This window comes from Chelonia mydas, chromosome 12, assembly GCF_015237465.2.
Source record: "Chelonia mydas isolate rCheMyd1 chromosome 12, rCheMyd1.pri.v2, whole genome shotgun sequence".
Classification (NCBI taxonomy): Eukaryota; Metazoa; Chordata; order Testudines; family Cheloniidae; genus Chelonia; species Chelonia mydas.
In genome coordinates this window covers 31,737,602-31,763,698 of record NC_051252.2, presented here as the reverse complement: position 1 = coordinate 31,763,698, position 26,097 = coordinate 31,737,602, and the positions used below count along the sequence as shown (strand labels likewise).

At 43.8% G+C, this 26,097-nt stretch overlaps 1 protein-coding gene across 10 annotated transcripts; it reads right to left on the bottom strand.

The window, feature by feature from the left end:
- Window positions 1–1,293: 1,293 nt before the first annotated feature.
- On the bottom strand, window positions 1,294–23,031 carry ATMIN (ATM interactor). Of its 10 annotated transcripts, none has more exons than XR_005222270.2 (6): window positions 22,704–23,013; window positions 15,033–15,158; window positions 13,344–13,543; window positions 10,375–12,354; window positions 9,341–9,408; window positions 1,294–9,035 (listed from the first exon to the last, which is right to left on the bottom strand). XR_005222270.2 is itself a non-coding variant. In XM_037877989.2 (6 exons), exons 1-5 carry the CDS (start codon window positions 22,941–22,943, stop codon window positions 9,347–9,349), a joined length of 804 nt encoding a protein of 267 aa, XP_037733917.1. In that variant the 5' UTR covers window positions 22,944–23,010; the 3' UTR covers window positions 1,294–9,035; window positions 9,341–9,346. The 10 variants fall into 10 exon arrangements, 5 of the variants coding, with proteins under 5 accessions (XP_037733917.1, XP_037733919.1, XP_037733916.1 ...); XM_037877989.2 differs by having other exon boundaries at window positions 12,179–12,354; window positions 22,704–23,010; XR_005222271.2 differs by having other exon boundaries at window positions 1,294–6,483; window positions 7,412–12,354.
- Window positions 23,032–26,097: the final 3,066 nt, after the last annotated feature.

Below are 26,097 nucleotides of genomic sequence, written 5' to 3'. Positions count from 1 at the left end.
GACTCTCAGTGAGGCCAAGCAAGGTAGCAGGTCACAAATTACAGGTCCACTTATCTCAGAAGAGTTATTGCCTTCCTTAAGAGTCAGCTAACTCACAATCCCTATGTTGCCTTTTAAACTGGCTGCCCCCTTCCCCACTTCTTTTTGGGACAATGTAACTTCACAGCAATAAACTGATTTGAGCTCATTGGACCAAATCTATTCTGTTTAGCAGATATAAAACTGGAGTAACTGCACTAGTCTAATTGAACAGAATTTGACCCCACAAGACATATCGTGGTCACTGGTAGCAGGTGAGGGCAGTCGATAGATGTAGGCATATATAATTATGTAAAATAGTTAAAGTATTTTAAACTAGGATTTAAAATCTAGCTAATGATTGAGCACTGACTTCAGACTATACATGATGATTTCGGAGAAGTTCCAACACCATCTCTAGAACAAAGGGAAGGTTACAGGTAGTCAAGGCTGTAAAATAACACACTTTTTAAAAGTTGACCAGACCCATATTGTGTTTCATGAAAACACTCAATATAATTAATTTCAATTTATTGGAGTAATTGAAAGGCATCGCTACGCACTCTACATTTCCTTGCAGAGGCTTACAACCAAAATATTGCATCCATGTATTAGGACATGAGAACAAATGGTAATTATATATTTTTTTTAAAGAAGTTTATTTCCAGCCATAGCATGCCTTTAAACAGATAGTTTGACATGGGCAAAGTGCAGCCAAGCTGGGCAAATGCAGTGCTAACACTTCAAGGGTTGAGCACTGTCCTAACTTACAAGAGCAAGATCTGACCCCATTATGGCCGTCTGTGTAGGCAGACGTTTCACATACATTCACAGCCCTGCTAACAGCATCTGTACTAGAGCAAAACAGTTGAACATTTACTTTCATTTGTTCTTAATGCTCTAAGTGGGGACTTAGGCAGGCTATTGGTACAGAATATTGGGACAAAAGTAGAAATTAAACCGTTTTACCCGCCAAAAAAGTACTAAGTTGGTGGAAAACCTGCACTGGGCATGTGAGAGAAAGAACAAGTGGTCCAAACCAGCATCCAGTTATTCCAACGCAGCTCAATTTGTATGTAGAATATCATAACACTTTCTTCTTCACCAGAGGCTGAAGGATGTGGAATACCATATAGAACTGTCTTCTTTCAAAAACAGCCACCATTTTTCATTTCTTTTATAGCTCTTATAAGTGATACTCTACTGCTTTCCCAAACAGCATGTACTTTCCATTGCCAGTTTAGGTAGAGTCATACAATAAATACAAGACAAAAATCAGATTGAAATTAACTTTACTCCAACGTACTATGCATCATTTACAAGATTACTGAAATTCTTCATTGGTGAAAAGCATTGTAACACTTACGAATAACTTACTTGTAGCTTTATGTATGTAACAGTACAACTTTAGAAGGTAACATGAGACAAATGCAAAAAAAAAACTTTTGGCACAGGTTTTTTTTGCATGCATTATACTAAACAGTTTCACAACTATTAAGACGTTTCTTCTTTGGGATTGCCACTTGTAAATTTTATATAAAACAAAAAACCCACTTGCTTCTGGCTGTTTATTACAATTTAATTGGCTAAAATGGCAAAGCCAAATAGGACCATCCTTCTGAAACAGAAGTTTGTCCACTAGAAGCTAGGGTGACCACATGTCCTGATTTTATAAGGACAGTCCTGATAGTTGGGGCTTTTTCTTCTATAAATGCCGACCCCCACCCTGCATCCTGATTTTTCACACTTGCTATCTGGTCACCCGACTAGAAGCTCAAACTTCATACAGTGAGGGGATGAAACAGACTCTTCTGATGATATTTCAAATGTGGTTGACAAATCTAGCTACTTCAATACGCTTTGGAACAGACCCATCCATGGAGTTTTGTGCTGATCCATTCCAAATAATTTTAAATGTAAGTGAAACATAATCAGTGGCTAAATTCTAATAAGTGGTTAAAAATGAAAATAAGGCCTGTTGAAAACATGGCTCATAGCCCACCCCTTCCATATGTGCTCTTGCAAATATATGTAGAGTACGGTCTGCTCTGCAACCGAGTGCTTGAAACATGCATTGGCAAAACTGCACTGGCAAAACTGCACATTCAAAAATGGAGGCCACTGTTTGAAACTTACTAATCCACTTGATGTATTGCATCAGCAGCTTCTGAAGTTATCTAATGTTTTCCACCTAAAGGAGGTATAAAGGATGATTTATGGGACTGTATAAATCAGAAACTGCTCAGCAGATTGCTGATATTTTTAAGTAGTAGAAAACTCATTTGGGGATGTCCACTACTCTAGTTTTTGGTGAACTGGAAGAGTGATGCACACACCAAACAGACAAACTTTACATCAACTTGAATGCAGGTCAATACAGAGTTGAACAATCTGGCCCTTTGAGTCTACTAATTGCATAGCAAAGGAATTTTAATAATAGTACTCACTCTAGCTGTAGGCTGACAAATCCTTCCACTGACTTGTTTGCCGTTCAAGCATGTAGACTTTAATTCACATCAACTAGTTTAAAAAAAGCTTCAGAGATTTTGAGAACCACTGAAATTCCTGCAAATTTGCTCCATGCATGGAAGTGCATGGTCACTAACATACCCCCTACCCCTGGATATTTACCACCTAGGTTTACAGAGAGCATTAGGAATGAAAGCCTGTTTGCAGTAGGTTTGTTGAAACACAAGCACAGCAGCATATTTAAACAAATCAAAGTGAAACTGCAAAGGCCCACCTCAAAACTGACATTTTGGAGTATGTTTATTTGGAACAACGGAAATCTTCACGTGCAGATTGTGTTGTCAAAATGACGAAGAGCATCCCCAAATTAGATTAAAGCAAAGGAAACTGGAGAATTATTCTGCGCAACTTTCACGATAAAAGATCATTTAAACATAATTTGGTTGACCTCAGTGTTGTAATTTCAGCACCAGATATTCCTTTAGCAAATGAAGAATGATTTACATTGACCGAACAAAGCATACTCATATTATGCACATCCATGCTTTATTCAAGTACATTCTACACCCATGATTTTATATTAGATAACCTTTTAATTTAAAACCTCAACCTTTCCAACACATATGCACTTAAAAGTTAAGAATGTGAGCAGTACCACTGAAATAAATTACATTATTCACATGCTTAACGTTAAAAATGTACCAAAATGTACCTGGCAGGACCAGGACCTAAAACAGCAGAACAGTCATTTTGTTAAGTTAGAAACATGCTCTATTACCTTATGCTCAAATAAATTTGCTAGTCTCTAAGGTGCCACAAGTGCTCCTTTTCTTTTTGCGGATACAGACTAACACGGCTGCTACTCTGAAAGGTAATTAAATGTAAGCATGAGTAACAGCAGAATTTAGACTTTTAAAAAAGGCATGGCATGTGTGTACTTGGAGGTAACATTTTCAAGGGAAATTTATAAAAAAGTAAATTGGGAAAAAACAGATGTGGATCTGGAATGGTTTATAGCTTGAACAAGTTCAGCATGACCAGTTTTACAGTCTTAGTTTCTTTAAGCTGTTTAACTCTTAACTGAATATAAATGCTTTATGCTGCTTTAGGATTTCAGATAACGTCGAAGAGAAGAGTTTCTACACACCAGCGACTTTGCGTACACAAAAGTGTACATGTATATTTAAGAGAATTCAATTTATTATCCTAGACTGCCAATTTCTGTCAGGCTGAGGAAACAAAAACTTCCCTGCAATTTAAACAAAGTGTTTTTTCATGCTATCAAATAGCTCAAATAAGTATTTACAAGTGTATACACATGAATGGGTGCCTGCATATCTCCACAGTATAAACAAACATGCCTCCTCTCTGTTAGCAGGGCTTAACGTAAACTTTTACCAATATATAGTGACACCAATAAAAATGCAAGGCAACTCATTGTTAAGTTTGACATATCTAGTTTTTCAGCTGTCTTTTTGCTTATATTTTGAAGAATATAAGAAAGGGGCTGCGCCCTGAAAAGTGCACTTTTGTTTATGTCTCCTTTGTGTTAATGAATGAAAGTGCAATATGTTTAATTTGCATACAAGTGTCAGTATTCTTTCAGAAGCTAAAGCCAGTTTTTTTGTTTTGAAGTTGATATATGCATATGTTCGTGTCCAAATAGCTACGTACATGCACGTTACCAGTATGCCACTTCTCTGCCCAGGTAGATGCAAAATACCCTATTTACAATAAAAGCATCCAAATCTCTAATGTACATAAGTTAGAAGTGTCCACAATTGCATTACTCCTCCATTTAAATGTTTTGTCCCTGGTGTTTCTCTCAGGGAATCTGCATGCCATGAGGGTTACGTGGATGTATCCAAGAGACAATATAGACTTGTCTCTCGATTGCTTTTACCACCCTTTGAAAAACTGGATGCTTTAGACAGACAAGATAACATTCAACTTTATTTACAGCCAGCCAACGAAAGTAGAGCACCTTCATCTTAACTCATGCTTCAGGGCACAATAAAATGATTGTGACAGACCAGGGAAGAATTCATCTCTGGCCGAGAGAAAAGTATTATATGGTTTTCTAAAGGTCTGATCCAAAAGCCCACTGAGAGCAACAGAGATACTATCTATTCCAATGGCTTTGGATCAGGCCCTAGAGCATTTTAGGGTTTTCATTTTTCTTTGAAAGATCAGGTAATAAGCATTGCCAGCAGTAGAATACTGGATTTGATTAACCAGTTGGCTGATTCATAGTGGCAAATCCTACATTCAAGTTTTTCCCACAAACAAACAGGTCATGGGATGCATGATTAGGTGACCAATCACAGCCCATTTGAGTGGAGTTCAGAGTGGCCTAACACAAGAATTGTGAGATCCAATAGTTGCAAGGGTGAGAAATTGGGATAAAGCAGGATGTGCAAGTATGACTATTTGGAAAAAAGTCTGTGTGGAGAGGCTATGGGGAAACCATCGGCTATTTTGGGTACCAAAAACAAAGTCTCCCTTTATTCACCAGCCAGCCCATTACAGCCAACAAAAGGGTAGTGAAACATCTAAGTCACTGTTAACAATACTGAGAAAGAATCCTGCATAAAATCAGTTTTGCTGACTGACACACTTAAGGTAGTGCAAATCATTTTGGAAGGGCAATGCAAGAAAAATTGAAATTGAAAAAAGAAAAAAAATTAGTTTGGAAGAGAAAAATATTAATTGAAGATTTCAAATCAAGTTTTAATGTATTTGTTCAGTGCCTAGCACAACAGGGCCAAATTTGGTCATGACCTCTCTCATCTATTACAAGTGTTAATTAATAAATCCAGAACTAGGGATATCTTAATGATGTGGAATCTATTCCTTTCGTGTAAGGAATTTTCCACAGCCCCATTTTCATAATTTCCAATGTAAATAATTTTCTACAATCAGAATGAACACATCACATTTGTTTTGACTGTAGGTAACTCTGGGACTAAAGTGACCCACGTCTATCAAAACAAGGTATATTTACTGTTAAATTGTTTTCATGCCACTGGATTTTATTTAACAAATTCAAATTGTGATAATACCACACTCATTTAAGGTAATAGCCAAATGTTAATCCTATGGGGCTGGGAGAAATGGGGCCAAATTCAGCATCGAAGCCCTGTCGTATTACTGTGCTCTGTAACTGCATATTTTAGAGAACTGAAATAAGACAACTGTTCATGGGAACCAGCAGTGTAAACTAATTTCTATTGAAAAATGCTGCTGGTTTCCTTTAGGCCATAGTCACTGGTAACAGTGCATGCACAATTCACCCCTTTGTAAAAAGGTTTAGGCTTAAACCAAAGAAAGGATAACCTGCAGCTCGGCATCACGAGCCTGTGAGGTGGCTAGTAGTGGAAAACTTACCTGCTGTAATTCCACACACTGAACATGTCACAGAAATTGATCCCCACTCTTGAGTTTTGGGCTTCTGGAACAAAGCCTAAACTTCCAAAATGTCAAGTTGTGCAGGGCTGCTGAGTCCCCACATCATCATCTCTTCCACGGCAGGTGGTACGTTCCACCTCTGTACAGCCTGCTTGTTCTCCAGTTGCTAGTTTTTTTGAGCAAGAGGTTGAAGCAATTACCTATGAGAACTTATGTATCTAACTTTCACTTTGAGATGTCAGTATAATCAATGCATCAGTTGGATGGCCACAGCCGTCTACGCACTAAGAAATGCATTCGCTAGTTCTACAGTAAGCCAGTGGGAAATAACTCTTAAAACCAAAGCATAAACATTGCTACACATAGTAAAAGATAGGATGGATGAATCCAGCCATACTTCATCTGTCTCTCACAGGAATTGGATGGGTGAGAAGGAATCCAGTCATACAATATCTTCAGAGAACCAGAATTACAAGTAAGTAATTTTCTCTTCTCTCGGTATACCACGCTGACTGGGCTCCTGCTTCTAGAGGAAAGAAACTTGAAGGGAGTTTCCACAAAGCAGCAGACTCACCAAATCATGGAGAACTAGAATAGCAAAAGGCAGTTTAGTACACTCAGGATTGTGGAGAATTTCAGGACACTCCCACATCTGAGAACGTCAGGGAGATATTAAACAGGTGACAAGCAGCATAGGGCATGCACATTACAAGGCAGGTATGCAGAAGGATCTGTTGTTTGCATTACACAATTTCAAGTAGGGGCAGAGATGCCCACCAGCTGAGTCTGTTGGCTTGACAATAGCACATTTAAGAAAGCAGGAAAAGTCAAAAGCCTTCCCAAGAAAAGACTGATTTGACAAAGTAATATCCTGCAACAGAACAGTCACCTCCATCTAGCATATTGGTTAAGTCCTACATAGTAAAGAGGGAAACATTCTCAGTTTTGGGCTGGGAGCTGTGCCCAGAAAGGACGGGCTATAGATCACTTCCATCAGGACTCCAGAAACAAAAACTTCTATACAGATGAGTGACTGATTAGTGTCAAACATATGCCCAATACCTCCCCTCTTCCTGTGGGCAAGCAAGTGTTCCTTTGCAAAACTGAAAGCAGGATCTTGGGTCCTTATTACCACCAGTGAACAAAATGTGCTAAGGAGTTGCTCTGGGATCTGCGCATGACCTTTAAAATGACCAACTAAGGATATACTTGCAGAGATATGCTGAGTGCTTAATCCAGCCTCTTCCTTTCTGCTGCAGCCAAAAGGGTTACTCCTCTAGTCAATAAAGTAACTGGACATACATCAGCTTAGTGAGAGGCAACACACAACATTGAGAAGAAGATACAAAAGTTTGAAAGAGAAGCCAAAACTCTAGAGTTCAGTAATGACCCTAGATTAGTAAACATGCCCCAAGGCAACCAAAGAAGAGACCAGAGACTGCAATGAGCTCATGTAGCCAACATGCATCCCAAAGACATCTACAAGTAGAGAATGTGGCTACCTAAAGGCAATTACCAATTGGACAGCACAGGAAGCTGCATACTTTGACTTAATGGAATTTGAATGAAGGTCTGGTGACCACAGTTAAGGGAGACAGGCTCAGTCTTCATCATTTGTCGATATGAATTATGTATTTTGTTCCTCCTTGGACTTCAGGCCCATTGAAATCATGTCTTGTGGTACATCCAATCACAAGTACCAGAATACTATTGCAAAAATCAAAATTCAAGTTACACTCTGGTCTTAACTGGTATCTGCCACCTACTGGCAAATACTCCCAGTTAGAACACCATGTCTCACGCTTCCTCTCAGTTTATGAAGGCTGCAGGACTCAAGGCCACTGGACTGCTCAAGCTGGGTGCTTTAGTGCAAAGCCCAAACCTTATCTTCTCAAAGGCAGACACAGATGGGCAAACCTCTCCAACAAGTTGATCTTGTGCCTGGGAGTGGCCCCATGATACACTGATGTCTATGTATCTGACTTCCTCATCTGTCCAATGCTCCAAGATAGGTACAGACAATACCTTACTGATTGGCACACTACAGCAGCGCCCCAAAATGCAACTATGAAACACTGGCCTGAAGAGTGGGCTGCAGAGGCATAAAATTGGTGTGCCTGGGAGCTCAGGTATGCAATACATCCATTGCACATCATACTAAGCTATCCCCATCACAACAACGTTTTGGTCTACTACAACAAGCGATCATGCAGAAGTTGGGGTTGGGTAAAGGCAGTCTGAAATGCTCTGAGGCAAAGCAATTCAAGCCACCACCATGAAGAACTCCCCCATAAAGAAGGCTCTACGGTGTACCAACCATCAGCACCTCAAACTCACTTCCTTGGCACTAGTGCTGTGGGTGAACATCTGCCTAGTGCAGCAGGGGAACAGGTGGGCAATGCACCTGTACATCATGTAAGTTACTCCATAGCGTCGATGCCCGGTATGTTTGTATGCAAACAGGCCAATGCTCCAAGTCCCCTCAAAGATACCGACTGGCATGCTAACCAGAAATACACCAAGCCTCTGTTCTGAGCCGCCACCAAATAGCACTGACCCAGCATACTGGAAGTAAGAACAGGAACGAGTAGGAACAAGATGTGCCTGTGTTGGGAGAGTATCACTGTAGCACCCAGCTCTGATGTGACCCAAGATTATCTGCTAGTGCATCAAGCTCCAATGGTGCAGCAAGCCCTGATAGATCAACAGTGCTGTCAGTGCCCTGCAAGTTGACCATACTCCGATGAAATGGTAAGGCAGTCTAGGCCACAACATTACAAATTCCTCTAGCGTGCCAAGCTCTGACAACACACTAAGACGACAGATCTTGCTAGTGTGTTGAGGCATTCTGACCCCACTGCAGTGCTCCAAACACCAATGGAACCTCAAATTCCATCTGCAATTGCCACCACCACTCAGGCTGCAACAAACCAGTTGCACTTTGAGTCTCCTACCAACACAGATAGAGGATTGTGCCTTTTACACGCTGATCTTCAGAGCTGTGCCTTTTCCATAAACTGGAGACAGGGGAGCATGGAATCGGTTCCAAAGATTTCTGGATGGCACACACAGGTGCTCTAAGGCAAGGCACAGCTGCAACCAGCCTTCCAGACTGACCTTCAAGGCAGAACTGGATGCTCCTGAAATAAAGTTACAAGAAATACAAAAGTTAGTAACCTCAGAAATACTAAAAGATGGGGAAAAAAGTGATGCAAGGCTGAAGACTGGCTCACAGAGCAGAAATTCACATCAGAATAACTGCCTCTCCATTGAAATAGATAACTGTTGTAACTGACTAGATAGGAGACGACAGTAGATGAAGAAAATCTCCATACTTTTTTGAGCATCATCAGCTTTTAACAGGTAACCGCTGAAGGGGAATGCTTTACAGTGAAGCCAGGGGCATGAGGGGCTGCAGAGCCCACTGTGCAGAGGAACAAAGTACCTGCTGCTATACAGGGAAGTTAGCAGCCTCAAACACTCTGAACTTTCGGAGTTCTACCTTGTCTTGTTCTAGAAGAGTAAGATTTAAGAGTAGTAATTTAATCAACAGGATATCAGAGAATTCAGTCATTACAAGTTTCCTAAGGTCTTTGGTAAGGTTGGTAGTTATAGTATAACCAATATACTGTTCCTCAAATTAGCAAATACCGTGCTATTGGTAGGTGAATTGCAATGTAACCTGATGATTTCTTCTGATCTTTCACTCAGACAGACATTCTAATATTTAGAATGTCCTTGATTTTGTTTTCATCAGAACCACAGTTTCTTGAAAAAAAAAAATCAAAAAAATAATAATAATCATAGTTTAGGAACACAAATCCCTCCTTGAAAAGTCCAAAAATACTTTAGACCTGTATGGTGTCTGTTCTATTACAGTATGTGCAGTGAAATTACTGCATGATAACTTTAAGAGTTAAGTATCTCAAAAGTTCTTTTTATACCCCCTTAACATCAACGCTGATTATACCAATTCAGAGAGAAGTAAAAACAAGTGTCGCTACCCACATTAGTTGCACTTTAAATTATATACGCAATAATCAGCAAATTTGTGTTACAGGTTCGTTTTTGGGACAACTGCTTGGAAACTACATCTACTAATACATTCCTCAACATCTATTTTTGTATAGGACTGGTAAACCTTGCCATATTATAATCTTGTCAAATTTAAGACTTTAAAAAACAAAAAGCAGCTTATGCCAATAAGGGCTTTTTTGGTGAGCAAGATGTGTCAGAATTAGATAGGCTTACTGTCTTGATGCAAAAGTAGGCCTAGGTCTGAGCCAGAAGTATATAGGTATAGACAAATATAAAAGCCTGAACTGAGGTTCAATGGACATGTTGATATAGCTTTGTAACACAGATCAACAATGGTAGGCACCACGAGAACATTCACTTTAAAGTTCAAACTTACATTAACAGGTTACAAGCATGTACACATATTCTATGTTTAAGTTACATATACAACAGCTGAAGTACCTTATGCATGAAAAGGTTTTTTTAGACCAACTGCATGTGGGCAACTACATTCAACGTAGATAACTTGGTCAGTCCCTTCTCCCGCTCCCCACCCCAATAATTTAGTTTCAAACCACAAGGAAAACAATTTTATTAAGTAGCACTCAGTGGCTTGTTCCAAACTTCTGACAAACCAAGGAACACAATTCTGCACAGGTCTGTGTTTCTACTGAACTGAACTGTGACTCCATTGTATTCCAGGCCAAGTCAGCCAGAAGAAAGTCATCCATAGCTGTCTGTGTCTCATTGCTGGTAAGGAATAGGCTTCCAAGGGTCTCAAAGCAGCTATCCATAGTCTGTGTTTCAGCACTATTCAGCTGGACTTTATTTTCTATATTTTGACTAGCTATATGTTTAGCAGCAGAGGGTATTTCTGTCTGGGTTTCAGTATCAGACGAGTCAGTGCTCATGGAGAAGCTGGACTGCTTCAAAATACTTCCCAAAGGCAAATGGGTGCTACTGTCTAAGAAGGAATTTAAGTCTGTCTGTGTCTGGGTATCAAACATTTCCAAACCTAAAAAGTTAGAATTTCCTCTGCAGCTATAGGATTGAGTGGCACTGTCCGAAAAAAATAAGTCAGTCTGTGTTTCAATGTCCAGAGATTCCAAGACCGGCTCAGAGTTCAGGTTACCAAGTTCACTCTCCTCAGTTTGGGTTTGAATATTGGAAGCTGAAAAGAACTCTTCAATGTCAAAGTCTATTCCCGTGCTCTGTGTAGGGCCAGACGGCAGATGTGTATCAGCACCAGAGCTAGCGTCAGACAAAAGACCACGATTATCCAATGTCTGGCCAGGCATGTTACCTGAAAAGATGTTTTCCAGATCACTTAGTAAGTCCATTGTCTGGGTTTGATTATCTGTCATATTTTGCTGTGGGAGTATAGTAGTCTGTGTATTGAAGTTGATAATGGATTCAGTTTTTATTGTATCCTGACTCAGGGTCTTGCAGTTACTTCTTTGTAGCAATCCTTGATCCATGTTTGCAGCCATTAAATTGTTTTCTGGGAGCCCAATCTGGGTTGAAACATTGTAAACCGAATGAACACTGTCAAAAATGTCATTGCACATTACAGCCTGGTCCATTTGTACTCTCCCTTCAGTAGAGTTCTGTGTTCTATTGGTTTGGGTCTCTCTAGAAACACCAGGTGACTGGAAACAAGCCTGAGCAAAAGCATCAGTCTGGGCAGCTATGGATGAAGTCAGTTTAGAACTGGGCAACAGTGTCTGAGTCTGAACGCTAACTGGTAGCGAAACCTGTGAACTGAATGTCAGGTCTGTCTGAGAGCAAGAGGATACAGAAGAATCAGGAGTCCAGGCTGCAGATGGCACAAAGTTCTGTGAAATGTAAGATAAGTCAGTTTGTACATTTATTGAAGAGATTTTATTCTTGTGACAAATGCTCCCCAGCTCTTGTACTGTATTATTTGATGTTACCTTACTCAAATTGACTTGGACACTGTTGCTAATCGGTTCAACATCACCAGAATTTGCCGTTTTTGAAATAGGCACAGTGTTTTTAAATACAAGTGCTTCAGCCTCTAATGCTGGTATCAGAATTCCTATAGACTGAGGTAATAAGTGAACAGTACTCATAACAGAGCCTTGATTATCAACAGCCACCACAACAGGTTTGACAGAGGAATCTGTTGCTGATACAAAAATAGGCAAGTGAGCAAACTGCATTACTGGAAGTTTAACCAAAGCTACTTTGGGCTTTGGCAAAAGCATTTTCGGTGTACACTTTGGCTGTGAGAGCGTTTGCTTACTGATATTAGAACTGCAGGAGCCTTCAAAGGAGGCCATTAGCTTCATCTCAGATGATTCCAATTCCTGAGTGCAAGTACTACTGATGCGTGCATTGATGAATGCTTCACTCGCTTTCTCTGCCAAGTGCTGATTGGAAACCACAGTGCACATTTTCCTTTTCTTACTAGGTGGATCCCTGTAAACATGATACATTCAGAATTTATCTCACAGTTTAGAGACCAACAACAAAATCTTCCCTCCCAACTCTTTCAATCATGGCACTAGACCTTGTGGGAATGGAGGTATAAGTTAAATCCTTCCGTAGGTCTGCATTGGCAGAAAAACCAATCCTGACCGTGACCTTTTTTCACTTTAATAAGGAAGAGAATGAAGAAATGCTAAAAGAGTAACCTCTCAGCATTTTGGGTTGTGGTGTTTAAGAAAATGTTAAAAGACTTTTCCAAAGTAGGTAGTTACAGTCTTATAGAAAATTGGAGCCTAGGTTTTCTATCCCTTGCATACAATAATGCACAAGTACTATAATCTTGCAGCATCTCACTCTGCAAGACAAGATATAGTAGGATTCAGTAAATAGATTGCTTCATGCATGCACACTACTAGGAAGATTTATACACATTTTATAGATGGCAATTTTTGATACTTATCTTATTGTCTTACAATGAAAGCTACTGACACATATGGTGCTGTATAAGTGTTAAGAGTAAAAATATTTACTGAACGTTGCCTACTTCAGGCTACAGAACTACACTGGGTGCGCACATTCCCTGTCCAAGAACATTCCCCTTCTACTTTCATAGGACCGCAGGATGCACAGTTCCAACGAGAATCACTCGTGGTTCTAACAACAAATGCAATAAATGTCACCAGCAATAAGAGGACCATAGCTGGTAGCACTTCTTGTGCTAGACACTAGAAGCTTGATCTTACATAGTACTGGACACTCAATTCCCATTGCCATCAATGGATCTAGAACTGCTGTAAGCAATGGAAGGAAGAAGCTGCAAACTGCATTAGTGTTAGTGGGAGTTAACTGCATATAGGTAGGAGATAGGCCCATGTCCCATCAACCGAAAGGAGTTAATTATGAGGCATGTGTAAGAAGATGCCATAATACTTAATATACAATAAATTAAACCACTTAATCAACAATAGCTTCACTGTTACCTGTGCTCTGCAGGGATCTCATGGCCAGTTCTGTAAACATGAGACAGTAATGCTGTTCTGCTGGCATAAGGGCACCCACAAGTACACTGGAAAGTCTTGCCACAGTCTTCTATATGTCGTTTCAAGTCCCATTCCGTGCCATACGAGTTGCTACATTTATCACATTTGTGCTTCTTTTCAGCATGCATTTTCATAAAGTGCTAAAATTCACAGTGAAAGTTAGACAGGTTAGCAATACAAAAATAATTGGTTAAGAGGTCATTTCTTTACAAGACAGATACAGTGTTAGCATATGCAAAACAATTTAGGAGATACGCTAGTCTTGGAGAAGAGTAAGAAAACTATCCTTAATCAGAAACAGTTTTAAGAATTCAATAGAAATATTTAGGCTTTTCACTGAAAAAAAGATTTAAACATTTTCTTGCACAGCTCAAGGCACAAACTATACAATACTATTCTAGAGGCATGAGAACTACAGAATGAAGAGAAGTCTAGTTTCACTGTCCAAGTTGAGATGAGGGCAAAAAGTAAACAATGAAAAGTTGCTTAAATTAGTTTTCATTATTTAATTTCATTATTTAAAGTATTTTTGTACAAATAACTATGATTTTACACCGTCATTTGATCTGCAAATTGATTTTCATTGTTTTACTTGGGAGTAAGTCTTCATACAATACCAGAGAATGAACTTGTTGGCAATCGCATACACCTGGTCATTAATTTTATGTCATCAATTCCCCACAGCTTTTAGCTATAGATTAACTACTGCCACTTAACACTTACTGGGCCTCCTGTACTATTGACACCAATGGGAGGTTTGCTATTGACTTCAGTGGGCACAGGATCAAGCCCACAGTGCCCCTCATTCAAGGATCTTGCTGTTTATTAACATTAGTTAAATCATCAAAATACCCATCCTGAGAGAGGCACGCTCTCTCTTTCAATAAAGAACTGGAACAAAGAGGAGAGGCTAAGTGAGTTGTCCAAAGTTCCCAGAACAAGTAAATAGAACCCTTTATTTATGGCCCACTGCTCTAGCCACTAGACCACATCACTGCCATGCTGGATCATGCAGCTGACTGACACTGAAGATGAGTCACAAATGTTGGCAGTTGGGTTTTCAACAGAATTTAATACTTTTCATAAAGAATGCATAAGTGACATTTTCTTAGCAAGAGATAATCCTGATGAACATGCAACAGAAAGTCAACTGTGCAAAGACATCAACTCCTGAGACAAAAGTACAGGAGTTCGCCTTATTTCTTATCCATTTAAGATGGCTAATAATTTAAATCCAGCTTATTGTGCTTGGACTTCTTTTTGTTATAATTGGACATTTACAGAAAAAATGTTAGCCATAGGTCAGCTCTTTAGAAAAATCTTATATGAATGATCTTTTCTAACATTCATTTCTTATCAGTTTTTTTTTTTTTAAAATAAGAACATGCCAGTGACTGACAGACACAAAGGCCCAAGTCTTCCAAAGTGGATGTGCAAACTGCCATCTGCACACAGACTGGGGTTTCTCCACACACTTGCTCTGCAACTTGAGTATACACATTGGGATGTCTGGCACATGTGTTTGGACACAGGAAGGTATATGCACTCTTGAAGATTTAGCCCATGTTGTCCCCAGATTCCTCTTATACTATTACTCAAAGAAAAGTAGTCCAGAAAAAAAATAAATACCTGTTTTACAAGTGAAAATTGGGAAAATGGTCTGTTTGGTCCTCTAGGGCAGCCTTCAATAGGACAGCAGTAGAATTTCTGTGTAGTTTTCAAACCCTTTCTTATTGATGCATTTATTTTTCCATCCTGAAAAAGTACATTTTTATTAAAAGTTGGCAAATGGGTCTGTACTATTAATACAGTGTTCAGAATACAGATTAAATTTTGCTCAACATTTAGTTTACCAGCCTTGACATTCAAGCTAAAAACTCTTTGTTAAGTGAATTGATAGATTATTCAGCTCAAATGGAGTTGCTTATCTGTTCAGATACTATTTTGTAACTATACCAGCAGAACTCTCCAGGAATCACAACTGATGATCCTAGAGCAGTATACTATTATTTTACTTCAAATATTAAATTCTCCCCAGCATAGAGGAAATACTTTCAAAATCTAACTATTTCTTAACTTTTTAGAGTCCAAAATGAATGGATCTAAAGCTCCAGCCTCTACACTGCATTTCACTAAATATTTACAGTGTTCCAATACAATGTGGTTTTAATTTTCAGAATTGCATTACGCTTGGCATTTCCAACCAGTAAGATTTCTACTTTACAGTTTATATTTGCCTGGAACAATCACACTGCCATCAAAGTTGCTGAAGCAAGTAAAACTAAAGAACTAGATTTCCATGTGCCACTCAATAAACTTTGTGTGTGTGCTTGTATGCAGACTAGATGTTCACAGCAATATACTACAGAACCAGAATACCAATAGGGACAGATTCTGCTTAGTTGTCTCTGGAAGAGGCATCTCCCTCACCAAGGAAGATTCCTTCAGTCTCAACCACATTACTCTGCTTTCCACATATTTCAGCCACCTGAGCATGGACACTTAGGGATAGTAGCAGGTTAGTAGCGAAGAAGAAATTTTGGGCTAAAATTCTCAGCTGTACCCAAGCAAAACACAGTGCTGCTGGGAAGCATAAAGACAAAAATAGCACCTCTTCTGTCCCTCCAGATCCTGGAACTGGCTGGGGAGCCAAACTCCAGGCACTACAACCCTGGAGATCTCTCTCTGGTACCAACTTCTTCAATGTGAAATTAAATTTGACTTGATCTGATGGCTCTTTTCACAGGGGGAGACTGCTAATCTGATGTTGGATCCAGGGACCAGACCCATAAGGCCTCCCTGATGAAGGCACAGAGCCTCTGCTGCTTATCAGTGCAAGCTCAAGGTGTGAAGGCCCTGCAATATAGCAGCAATCCAAGTAATGGTTTACAACCCCAGGCAGAATAGCAGGTACCCACATCTGTCTCCAGAATATAGACGGACACATCACACACTGCTTGAATACACCCTTTTTACCTGAGACCCCAGAGCCCTGACAGACATTTTGTAATAGCCAGAGAACCTTCGGGCCAAAATAAAAACCTACCAGTACAACAGTGAAAGCTATTTAACACTGACCCCAATTAAAATACAGTTGTCATAAATATAAAGGGAAGGGTAAACCCCTTTAAAATCCCTCCTGGCCAGAGGAAAAATCCTCTCACCTGTAAAGGGTTAAGAAGCTAAAGGTAACCTCGCTGGCACCTGACCAAAATGATCAATGAGGAGACAAGATACTTTCAAAAGCTGGGAGGAGGGAGACAAACAAAGGGTCTGTGGCTGTCGGTATGGTGCTTTTGCCGGGGATAGAACAGGAATGGAGTCTTAGAACTTTTAGTAAGTAATCTAGCTAGGTATGCATTAGATTATGATTTCTTTAAATGGCTGAGAAAAGAATTGTGCTGAATAGAATGACTATTTCTGTCTGTGTGTCTTTTTTGTAACTTAAGGTTTTGCCTAGAGGGATTCTCTGTGTTTTGAATCTAATTACCCTGTAAGGTATCTACCATCCTGATTTTACAGGGGTGATTCCTTTACTTCTATCTACTTCTATTTCTATTAAAAGTCTTCTTGTAAGAAAACTGAATGCTTTTTCATTGTTCTCAGATCCAAGGGTTTGGGTCTGTGGTCACCTATGCAAATTGGTGAGGATTTTTACCAAACCTTTCCCAGGAAGTGGGCTGCAAGGGTTGGAGGGATTTTGGGGGGAAAGACGTGTCCAAACTACGTTTCCCAGTAAACCCAGTTAGAGTTTGGTGGTGGCAGTGGATATTCCAAGGACAAAGGATAAAATTAATTTGTACCTTGGGGAAGTTTTAACCTAAGCTGGTAAAAGTAAGCTTAGGAGGTTTTCATGCAGGTCCTTGCATCTGTACCCTAGAGTTCAGAGTGGGGGAGGAACCTTGACAACAGTGCAACACAAGAAATTGAGTTTTGGATTAAAAAGACCCCAAGAAATCACCCTGGGAACAGAGAGAAGGTCCCTGCACCTGACCACAGAAATGCACAAACTGGGGTAGTTTGGGACTGCACAATGTTTTTATAACTTCTGCTTCAAACATCTTAAGTGAGAAGGGCGCTCATGCAGCTCCAACAGGCATGGTTTTCCAGAAAGTTCCTGCAGCATAACATGAGGCAAATCCCACAAACAGGAAAACAGACGCCACATTAATGAGCTCCTTTTTGTCAAAGTGAATGAAGCATTAACAGCTGTCAAACGAAGATAAGTTGTGTCTTCAATAAATGGAACATAATCAATGCTACACAACTTTGTCTAAGTAACTTATATTTCTAATCATTCAAACCTGATTTCTAGTAAAAGACATGTTGTTGCAAGTGAGTTTTACTAATGCTATAAATCCATACAATTAAGTACAAAGAATCTAATGAATGAGATGGTCAACTATGTCATTTCACCAAAAGAGAACCTGATGGATTCTTGAACTTTGTCAATTAAATGTTTTGTGGAATTTTGGGACAAAGTTTTTACTTTCACCGCTTTTCCTTTGACTCCTGAAAGTATCAAAATAAAGTGCAGTCAGAGAAATCTAAAAACCACTAAGTTCCAAGATCATTCTCTTGTTATACCACAATCCACCACCACCATGCTACTAAGGGTCAGATTATTTATTTTGTAAAGATATAGTACATCGGTTCTCAAACTGTGGGTCAGGACCCCAAAGTGGGTCATAACCCCATTTTAATGGGGTCACTAAGACTGGCATTAGATTTGCTGGGGCCCAAGCCCAACCGCCCAGGGCCAAAGCATGAGGACTTCAGCCAGTGGTGGAGGGGCTTTGGCCCCCCTGCCCGAGGCAGTGGGGCTTGGGATTCGTCTTTGGCCCCCCTACCCAGGACAGTGGGACTTGGGTTTTGGCTTTGATCTCCCCAGCCAGATCAGTGGGGCTCAGGTGTGCTCAGGCTTCAGTCCCCCTCCTGGGGTGGTGTAGTAAATTTTGTTGTCAGAAGGGGGTTGTGGTGCAATGAAGTTTGAGAACCCCTGGTATATGCCTAAAATAGGTGCCTAAAGAAGCAGATAGTCACTTAGCAGAATTCTCAGAAGTGCCTAGACACCTAGCTATCACTGACTCTCTCGGGTGCTTTTGATAATTCCACTAGGTGACTATCTGCTTTTTTAGGCATTTATTTAGCAATCTGGACTTAACTGCTAAAAGGGTTTAGTAAGAGAGGTAAGCTGTAAAACAATGCTGAATATGGAAGAGGCAGCTCTACATATATTGGTAAAAAGTTTCCGTAGTTGGGACTATCTGTATGTAGCTCTAAAGCAGGGGTGGGCACACTTTTTGGCCTGAGGGCCACATCGGGGTTCCAAAACTGTATGGAGGGCCCCCCTCCTGGGACTCCCTACCCCTAACCGCCCCTCTGGGACCCCACCCCCTATTCAACCCCCCCGCTCCCTGACTGCCCCGATCCCTATCCACACCCATGCCCCGTGACAGGCCCCCTGGGACCCCACCCCCTATCCAACCCCCCTCTAAAGTCCCTTTCAGAATATAGCCCTGTGAACATGAGTGGAGGGCTCAGGAGGAGCAGGGGCAGCCGCACAGCTGGAGAGAAGTGACAGTTTCCTGCTGCTTCTCTCCAGCCAGCTGCGCGGCCGCCCGGTGCTCCTCCTGAGCCCTCCGCCCACATTCGCCACACTCCCGCCACCCGCAGCTCCCGCCTGCTCCCCTGAGGCTGCAGTGAGCCTCCCTTCCCGCTCTCCCCCGCCCCCGCAGTGCAGCCCCCTCCCACGCTGGTGGCATGGTGAGGCTTCGGCGGAGGGACAGCGGGGGAGGGGTTGGGGGCTAGCCTCCCCGGCCAGGAGCTCAAGGGCTGGGCAGGACGGTCCCGTGGGCCGCATGTGGCCCGCGGGCCATAGTTTGCCCATCTCTGCTCTAAAGTATCATTCAATCAGTCACGGCCAGATATAGAAAGTCTAATGACAGTTTATCTCCAAAAATCCCCATCTCCATAGACACTGTGTGTCTGAGCCACACAGTGTTCCAATACTAGCCTGAACTATTACCAAATGGAAAGTTGAGTACAAGCAATCTCATGAGCATACATGGCAATGTGATAACAGTTCTGAGAGCTATTACAGCAGTTTATGTGGGGAAAGAACGCATTGTATTTTCTTCCTTGATAGCAAACCTGGAACACAACAGTTAAATACTGCAGTAACTGTGGTTCAAAACGATGGGCCGCGTGGATCCAGGAGTGCTGCGTGCCCCTCAGAGCACAAGCTCAGAATGTTTAGAAGAATGTCTGTTGAAACCGCGCACAAACCCTATCTATCCCTTGTGTCCCTTAACCGCAGGACGCATCAGCTAATGCCACTCAATTCCTTCTAACTGCTTTTGAGCCAAGATCCACATAGGCCAACTCGACCAATAATAAAAAAAAATTAACTATTTCCCTGAGAAAATAGGAGGTTTTGGTGCCTGGGGAACTATACGTTTGTATTCCTGTAGCACAATGTGGCCAGGGTCTCCAGGTGCCACAGCAATACAAAAAATGAATAAAAGGATGAATGATCTTCAGAAAGAAAAAACCCAAGCTACTCTTAACAGTATCTGTTATATTAAAAAAAGATTGAAGAATATTAAAAGATATCACACACAAATACTACACAGAGACAGACCAAACACTAAGTACGCATATACTGTTAATCAAGTTTATATATTTCACGCTGAAGGGTGTTTTAATCAAAAAAAGCTGTTGCTAGAAAATGCATCATTCTTCCCATTGTAATAGAATAAACATGATACACTAATCTAGAACAGCCCATCAACACCTATATAAATCTTTACAGTACTTGAACAACAGTGGCTTTAGAAACAATTGGACAGTTTACTGTTTCTAAAGAATGCTAACTATCCCTTGCAGAGGGCTTCAGAACTGGGAATGTGAGCTCCCCATCTAGATGATGTTAGATAAATCAGAAGGCAAGAAGGACCCAGGGGACACAGATGTAGTGCTGGACAAACGGTAGGCAGTCAATGCTCAAGTACACACTTGGGGTCAGGTTGGGAGCATGGGTCAGCATGTAGACCTGGTATGTATGACTTTCGTGCATGATCAGGGCTGTGGGCACCAAAGGTGCAGTTAATATCAGGACCAAGTGGATCTAACTCAAGAACAGACTCACGGAGTTTGGTACTTGGAATCAATTGTCTCAGGTGCATACCAAGAGCGGCATAGGTGCTGACTCCATGGGTGCTCCAGGGCTGGAGCACCCATGGGGGAAAAAAATAGTGGGTGTGCAGCTCCCCTCTCCTGGTGCGTCCCGCGCCCTGGCAGACCCTGCTGATCAGTGCCTCCTCCCCGCCGCAATCAGCTGCAACTGCGTGGGAGGAGGGGAGGGGACAGAGTATACTCAGGATGGGGCAGAACGAGAGTGGGAAGAGATGGGGTGGGCCCTTGAGGGAAGGGGTGGAGTGGGGGCAGGGCCTGGAGTGGAGCAGGGGTCAAGCACTCCCAGGGAAAGTGGAAAGTTGGTGCCTCTGAACAGCTGGACATGGTGCATGCTCAGGACCAAGATCTCAAGGGGTAAGGGATAATGGGAACAAGCAGGAAGGGGTATCTGGATCTACACTTGCTTACATCATGCACAGTGCTGGGCTGGGGAGTGGGGATATGGCATGGGGGAGTTTGATTCCATGGCCTTGCTCAAGTGTATGCTAAAGACCAGGAAGGTGTTTGGGACATGCATTTGTGGGAGGGAGGTTCAATACGGGGGCCTTCCTTGGACCAGGATTAGGGGATTTTTAAAGGGTGGAGGGGAGGGCCTGGTTAGACTTGTTCAGGTGCACGCTCCGGAACAGGCAAAATATGGGGTTCAGCACCTGGACCTGGAGGGTCTTGCTCAGGAACATGCTCAGGGCAGCGGGGGTTAGATATCCAGACCCAGTGGGCTGGGGGTCAGTACCTGGACCTGGTCGGGCTTGCTCAGGTGCACACTCAGGGCTGGGGGTAGAGAATATGAGGTGCTTGGTACATGGGCCTCATGCGCCTTGCTCAGGTACATGATAAGGGTAGGGGAGCTTTGGTACCCAGACCCAGCGAGCCAGGGATGTGTTGATCTCTGGATCCACTGTACTTTGTTGAGGTGCTTGGTGGTGGGGGAAGGGATATGAGGAGTTAGGTACCCAAACCAGCTAGGCTGGGAGAGGGTCAGTACCTGAAACAGCTGAGCCTTGCTCAGAGCTGGGAGTGCGGAATATGAGGGTTTTGGTACCTGGACCCAGGGGGCTAAGGGAGGTGGGCCTTGCTCAGGTGCACACTCAGGACAGGGGAGGGTCAGTACCAGAACACACTGGATCATGCCTAGGTGCACACTCAGAGTAGGAGCGGGGCCGTACCAGGACCGGCTGGGCTATGCCCAGGTGCGCACTCAGGACAGGGGAGGGTCGGTATCCGGACCTGCTGGGCTATGCCCAGGGCAGAGGAGGATTGTATCCAGACCCAAGGCGGGTCAGTACCTGGACCCGGTGGGCCTTGCTCAGGGCATGGGCAGGGCGGTACCCAGAGCCGCTGGGCTATGCCCAGGTGCACGCTCAGGACAGGGGAGGGTCAGTATCCGGACCCGCTGGGCTATGCCCAGGGCAGAGGAGGATTGTACCCAGACCCAAGGCGGGTCAGTACCTGGACCCGGTGGGCCTTGCTCAGGGCATGGGCAGGGCGGTACCCAGAGCCGCTGGGCTATGCCCAGGTGCACGCTCAGGACAGGGGAGGGTCGGTATCCGGACCCGCTGGGCTATGCCCAGGGCAGAGGAGGATTGTACCCAGACCCAAGGCGGGTCAGTACCTGGACCCGGTGGGCCTTGCTCAGGGCATGGGCAGGGCGGTACCCAGAGCCGCTGGGCTATGCCCAGGTGCACGCTCAGGACAGGGGAGGGTCGGTATCCGGACCCGCTGGGCCATGCCCAGGGCAGAGGAGGATTGTACCCAGACCCAAGGCGGGTCAGTACCTGGACCCGGTGGGCCTTGCTCAGAGCATGGGCAGGGCAGGTACCCAGAGCCGCTGGGCTATGCCCAGGTGCACGCCTCAGGACAGGGGAGGGTCGATATCCAGACCCGCTGGGCTATGCCCAGGGCAGAGGAGGATTGTACCCAGACCCAAGGCGGGTCAGTACCTGGACCCGGTGGGCCTTGCTCAGGGCATGGGCAGGGCGGTACCCAGAGCCGCTGGGCTATGCCCAGGTGCACGCTCAGGACAGGGGAGGGTCGGTATCCGGACCCGCGGGGCCATGCCCAGGGCAGGGGAGGATTGTACCCAGGGCCGGGGAGGGTCAGTACCTGGACCCGGTGGGCCTTGCTCAGGTGCATGCTCAGGGCCGGGCTGTTGGGCAGGACCTTGCCGCAGCCGGGCACCGTGCACAGAATGTTGGTCCGCACGGCCCGGGACAGCTCCGTCACCGACGGCCGCACGAGCTCCCGGGGCACAGGACGCTCCGCGACAGAGGCCGAAGCCCGGGGCCACCCCGGCCCCTCTCCGCGCCGGGCGCGCTCTGCCGCTGCAGCACCTGGCGCCGCCATGTTGTTTTCAGCCACTTACAAACAAACCGGCCTAGCAGCAGCAGAACTTCCGGGTGCACGACGGACGCAGCTCAGCATTAGTCATCTTGTAATTTGAATATTCATAAGGAGCGCGACGAGGCTCGACGCTGGTCACGCCCCTCGGCCCTGGCTCCGCCCACAGATACTCTTTCGCTCCGCCCGGCATCGTCCAATCTTCAGTTTTCCGTCTCCCGCGGGGCAGGCCAGGTTCGCCTCGTTCCCGAATAACCGTCACTCTCTTCTCACTGGGGGGTGGGGTGGGGGGAGTGAGGGCTCCAGCTCGGCGTGCGGGCTCTGGGGTGAGGCTGGGACCCAGGGGTTCGGAGGGCAGGAGGGGGATCCGGGCTGGGGCAGGGTGTTGGGGCACAAGGGGTAGTGGTGAGGGATGTGGGCTCTGGGTTGGGGCTGGAGATGAGCGTTTGGGGCATAGGACGGGACTCCGGGCTGGGATTGAGGGGTTCAGGGGGTGTGAGGGGTGCAGGGCTGCGGCAGCGCTTACCTCAGACAGCTCCAGGAAGCAGCGGCATGTCCCTGTCCCCCCCTGCAGCTCCTAAGCAGAGGTGCAGCCAGGCAGCTCTGCTGCGCTGTGCCCCATCCACAGGTGCCACCCCCGCAGCTCCTATTGGCCTGGTTCCTGGCCACTGGAAGCTGAGGAGCTGGCACTTGGGGCAGGGGTAGTGTACAGCACCCCCAGCTGCCCCTACATGTAGGAGCTGGAGGGGGGACATGCCACTGCTTCCCAGAGCCGTGTGGAGCCATGGCAGGTAGGGAGCCTGCCTTATCCATCTGCACCGCTGACTGGACTTTTAAACGCTCGGTCAGTAATGCTGACCAGAGCCGCCAAGAGCCCTTTTTGACTGGGCGTTCTGGTCGAAAACTGGACACCTGGTAGCCATAATCCTTGCTCCGTGGGTCACTGACCCAGTACGGTGCCCTAATATCACCAGGCCACAGGTTGAGACAAGGTCAAAACATTACCACACTGCAAGGCAGCAGGCTGACAGGAGTGCAAAGATCATTGTCATGATGCAATAGATGATGAGGGATCAAATTATCATTAGAGGGTGAGGCAATAAATGATGTGGGGTTAAGAAACCATGACACCACAAGGGCAATGGGGGATAGAGATCGTTACATGAGCTAACTGGGTAGCATCAGCCAGTGGTTGCAGCATGAAAGGATGGCACAACGTAACATCAAAACCAGGGCCATAACTAGGGTGGGGTGAGAGGGGCAGCCACCCAGGATACAGAGCCAGCAGGGGCACAAAAATGGGGCAGCGCAAGATCAGAGCCAGAGTCCCTGGGTGTAGTTTGGAGAGGGGCATTGCAGGAGCAGAGGGGGTGGTCCAGAGCTGCTGCTTCTGCTGGATGCTTACTGCCTCTGCAGCTGCACATTGCCTCCTGGGTCCTAGGGCCTGTCATCTTCCTCTTCAGTGTGTGCTTGGCACCCTATATGGCCACTATCCTGTTTTCTGTACAATAGGACAGGGCAAAGGGTGTGGGGAACATGGGGAAAATAGAAAGAGGTGAGGGAAAGAGCCAGTAGCAAAGGAAGGGGGATGGGATAGGGCAGGGGGAAGAGAAGAGGATGGGGCAGAGAAAGGGGTAGGGAAGAGAAGGAAATAAGGGAATGGTGGGAAGCAGGAGCCCTGCAGTGTTCCCTTGACAGCAACAGCTGGGGCTCCCCTGTTAAGCCAGCTAATCTCCCCCCTCCCCCCCAGCAATGGCTACCCATTTGCAACACCCCCAAGTACCCTATCATTGGAGGTGTTTAAGAATACGTTATACAAACAGCTGTTAGGGATGGACTATTCACAGTTAACCCTGCCTCAAATGGAAGGAGTTGGGCTAGATGACTTTTCTAGGTCCCTTCTAGACTTACAGGTCTCTGATTTTGTCTTTCTGGGCTCTTTACAGACTCAGGAAGACAACACTCCATTTCAAATATATCTCAACAGCCATAAGGGTTAAAAACTGAAATTTAAAAGCACTTAAAATTGAGATTGTGAATGCTATTCTATGGCAAAGGGTGAATGCCCTTACAAATTACACAGCCATGGAATCATGGAACACACATGGCCCTGTGCATTGGTAAGCGTGTGGAGATTTATGAAGCAGAAGAGCACTGAGACAAATGACATGGCAGGATTTAAACCTCCCTTCAACTTCAAGGCTATCTATAATTTGTCTACCACTAAATCCCCACATTCACTTCCTAAACCTTCATTTTCTCTCTCCGAGATCACCATTCGCCCATCTCTTTGCCTCTTTTATCTGCTCTGCACCAATTTGGGTTGATTAAACTACGGTAGGTCATCTCTCTTTCCATCTGTAATCATAATCATAGATATAGATATATACAAAAATTCAGCAATCAGTTTGATCAATTTACAAGCACACAGGATAGTTGTTTTCAGGATTCTTAACTCATCCCATCCCTTCACTAATCCAGATCCATTCCTATGCTTTTGTGCCAGATTCAGCTTTGATTCTACCCCTTAACCTCTAACTCCCAAACATATTACTGGTAAGAAAAGTAATAATTAAAAGATACCTAATTCTCACATATATTTAAAGTATAGCTTACATAAGATATACTACATGATATAATCTCTCTATCATGTAGTATATTATGTAAATGGATGATAAAATAAGGTAGAGAGTTCTTGGAAGACTGTATAAATGCTGCAAATACAAAATAAACTATTCTTTCCAACTCTCTCTCACATTTCTCATTGGCCCTGTCATATCGATAACTCTGGATTATACAGCCCTACAATGTAATCTTTATGCAAATAAGGATCTGTAGACGCAGGATTAAGGACCTTTTCATTTTCCTCTTCCGATTATGCATTTGCACAGCAAAAGCAACCTTTAAAAAAATCCTTAAGTCTGTAAAGGGATACACTGAATATATGTTCATTGTGATCTCATATGACTAGTGAAATCCTTTTAATTAACTACATAGTGATCCAGGCTCAGAACATTCCTGAGGGTTATAACAATTTAGAAATTGACAGCAAGGTTTTTCCTTCAGGCATTAACAGAAATACCCCATTTCAAAACATTTATTTTAATCCACTTAAAACATATGGCTAATAAATTATATGTACAACATTACCCTATTTAAA

Bases quoted from the DNA above. Each gene is read 5' to 3' on its own strand.
- ATMIN (XM_007059261.4), bottom strand. From the start codon at position 22,943: ATGGCGGCGCCAGGTGCTGCAGCGGCAGAGCGCGCCCGGCGCGGAGAG. The intron at 13,544-15,032 runs GTATTTATTTTT...TGTGAATTTTAG, and splicing joins AATTTTCACTTGTAAAACAG to CACTTTATGAAAATGCATGC. The intron at 12,355-13,343 runs GTAACAGTGAAG...TCATGTTTACAG, and splicing joins GAGATCCCTGCAGAGCACAG to GGATCCACCTAGTAAGAAAA.